Source organism: Camelina sativa, chromosome 13 (assembly GCF_000633955.1).
Source record: "Camelina sativa cultivar DH55 chromosome 13, Cs, whole genome shotgun sequence".
NCBI lineage: Eukaryota > Viridiplantae > Streptophyta > Magnoliopsida > Brassicales > Brassicaceae > Camelina > Camelina sativa.
Window position 1 is genome coordinate 6,490,496 of NC_025697.1, and position 2,510 is coordinate 6,493,005.

The 2,510-nt window shown below is 30.8% G+C and overlaps 1 protein-coding gene across 1 annotated transcript; it reads right to left on the reverse strand.

Moving 5' to 3' along the window:
• Window positions 1,077-2,428, reverse strand: LOC104735534 (transcription factor PRE2). The gene is made up of 2 exons (XM_010455343.2): window positions 2,146-2,428; window positions 1,077-1,440 (listed from the first exon to the last, which is right to left on the reverse strand). The coding sequence occupies exons 1-2, from the start codon at window positions 2,272-2,274 to the stop codon at window positions 1,285-1,287; spliced, it is 285 nt and encodes a 94-aa protein (XP_010453645.1). The 5' UTR covers window positions 2,275-2,428; the 3' UTR covers window positions 1,077-1,284.

A 2,510-nucleotide genomic window follows, 5' to 3' on the forward strand; every position in this document is an offset into this window, starting at 1 on the left:
TTGTGGGGGAATACTATTCAGAAAATAAAAAAACTATGCCATAATAGTGCTCTGAACTTTAGGTCAAATATCGAAACCGTTTTAGATAATGGAAACTGAAATTCATGTCTTCAAAATAAAACTACACTATAATAGCTAATTACTTTTACCTAACCTAGAAAAGTCAAAAAGTTTTTTCTTTTCTTTGACGAAAGAGTCAAAGGCTTATTTTATGTTAAAAGGTAAAAGTTTTCGTAGTCAAAAGTTTCTCGTTAGTTGTTTCATAAGCTACCATTTTCAACCGATTTAACTACTTTACCGTTGCATCATGTAGATTTATTTCTGGTGAATTCTTTTATAGACAAATTGCATAGTGAATATTATGGAAGAGAGAACTCCACAAATTCTTGAAACATCCAGTAACAAATCATGAAAGATTTCCATGCTAGTTATATACATATTTGAAAGACGATTGTGTTACAGTCACATCATGTCTTATATTTTTATGTATGTGCAGAACTGCAGATATGTATATGTGACTGTGTAAGTAATTTACTTAATTACTACGCTAATTTATGCAAAATTTGTGGCTTATGATCCCAATTCTCCGACAAATCTAAGTATTAACGTCATTTATATTTCACATCTGCTCACAAAAGACGACAAACTCCTTTTAAGAATCTGATTTAGTGTATGTTGAACTCTGTACAAATTTTCTAAAAAGACTCTGTACTAATTTTTTTGTTGCCAAAAATCGCGTTACTTTATGGTGTCCTTATTGCCACATTAATAAGCAAGATTCGTATGATCCTGCCACTTGATATTTCAACCAAAGACTTTCATATGTTTCATAATATAAAGATATATGAATAATTAAATTACAAAATAAAATATAAAGAAAAATAAAAAATATCAAAAAGTACGCTTTAAATGACAATATATATATTAATCATATTTTTTTTTTTTTATAAATCTTGAAGATTAGTCTAAAATTCAGTTGAAAATTATATCTCGCTTGTCTTTACATGATATCATTTGTATAATACATATACAGTAAACAACTGTACACACGCACATATATATAAGGTTAAAAGTAATTAGTTAGCAGAAATCTGATTTATTATAATTAAAGCTTAATGGTTGCATGCATGGCGTTTAACCAAAAAGAGGGTCAAAATATGAACCCTAGCTAGCTATGATTGTAAATATAATATAAGAAACATATAATAGATAATTAAGCGCACCCTGATGGATCAACCTCTCAATGAGACACACACAAATATATAAAGCACAACTAATCAATAATTACCCATTAATCAAGCTCCTAATAACGGCTGCTTGTGGGCTATTAGGATCAATGGTGTCCAAAAGCTGCGTCAATCGATCACTGAGGTCATCGGCTTCCTTGTTCAAGTTTCTTATGTAGTTGCAAGTCTCTTGTAACACTTTCGACGCTGATACCTACATACATTTTTCAAAGTTGTACATTCTATAGTAGGAATTTAATATAATATTATATCCATTAAAATGAAATTTTTAATATAAGTACTCAAACGAGTCTTAGCTTGAAGTTATGATGCTAAATTGCTAATGGGGCTTATTATAAAGCTTAAGATAAATTATGCTCAAAACTTGCCAAAAGCTAACACATTGGTACTATAAGAAAACGATGCTTCCATATATAGAAACCGGCTTTTTCTTAATTATCTAGTGTTCGTCCTTTTATTGTTGTATAAGAAACTAAGAAAACTAAATATAAAAATAAGTCGGTGCTGTACATATATATAAATGTATTGAATTGATAGTCCGTGAAGCAATATAGTCGTCTCACATTCAATGTAATTAATCAATGATAAAAGCAAAATTAGTTAGAGAAGCTTAATGCTGAAGTTAGGGAAAATATGTTCCCCTCTCCTCAAAGTCCGGTTAATGGTCAAAAGTCTTTTTAGAAACTTCAGAATGAAATCTCCCACACGTAATTCGATATATATGAGTAGTATAATGCACTATTCCAACATGTTGTATATGTGTGTTTCTCTATTGAACATAGTGACTAACCCTAAAGAAATATCATAAAATTCAAACTTATATGACTATATATGCCGAACGGCCCAAATTAAACCTTCTTAGTTCATAGAATTACAGTAACTTTGTAGAGAGTTTTACCGTGCTAGAACGTCGGTTCTGGCGAATCTCCGGAATGGACTGTCCGAGCTTTGAGATGAGATCAGCGATCTGATCATCGCTAATTCTTGATGATGAGCTTGCTTGTCTCGACCTTCTGCTTGACGACATTTTGATTTGAAAAGATATATTAAAAATATATTCTTACAAATATAAATCCAATAATAGACCACTTCTATTGATGGCTTGTGGGTTACAAAAGAAGTATAATTGTTTGTGCTTGTCGAAAGAAAGGGAGAAGGAAGAAGGAGAAGAAATGGTGTTATATAGAGAGAGCTAGGACCACTTTTAGAGAGAAAGAGAGTAATAATACAAATAAACTTAAATATGGAGTTTATGACGAAGAC

What these genes read in the sequence shown, in the direction of transcription:
- LOC104735534 (XM_010455343.2), bottom strand. Translation starts at nt 2,274, where the DNA reads ATGTCGTCAAGCAGAAGGTCGAGACAAGCAAGCTCATCATCAAGAATT. An exon ending in AGAACCGACGTTCTAGCACG is followed by an intron (nt 1,441 to 2,145) that starts GTAAAACTCTCT and finishes AAATGTATGTAG; the next exon opens with GTATCAGCGTCGAAAGTGTT.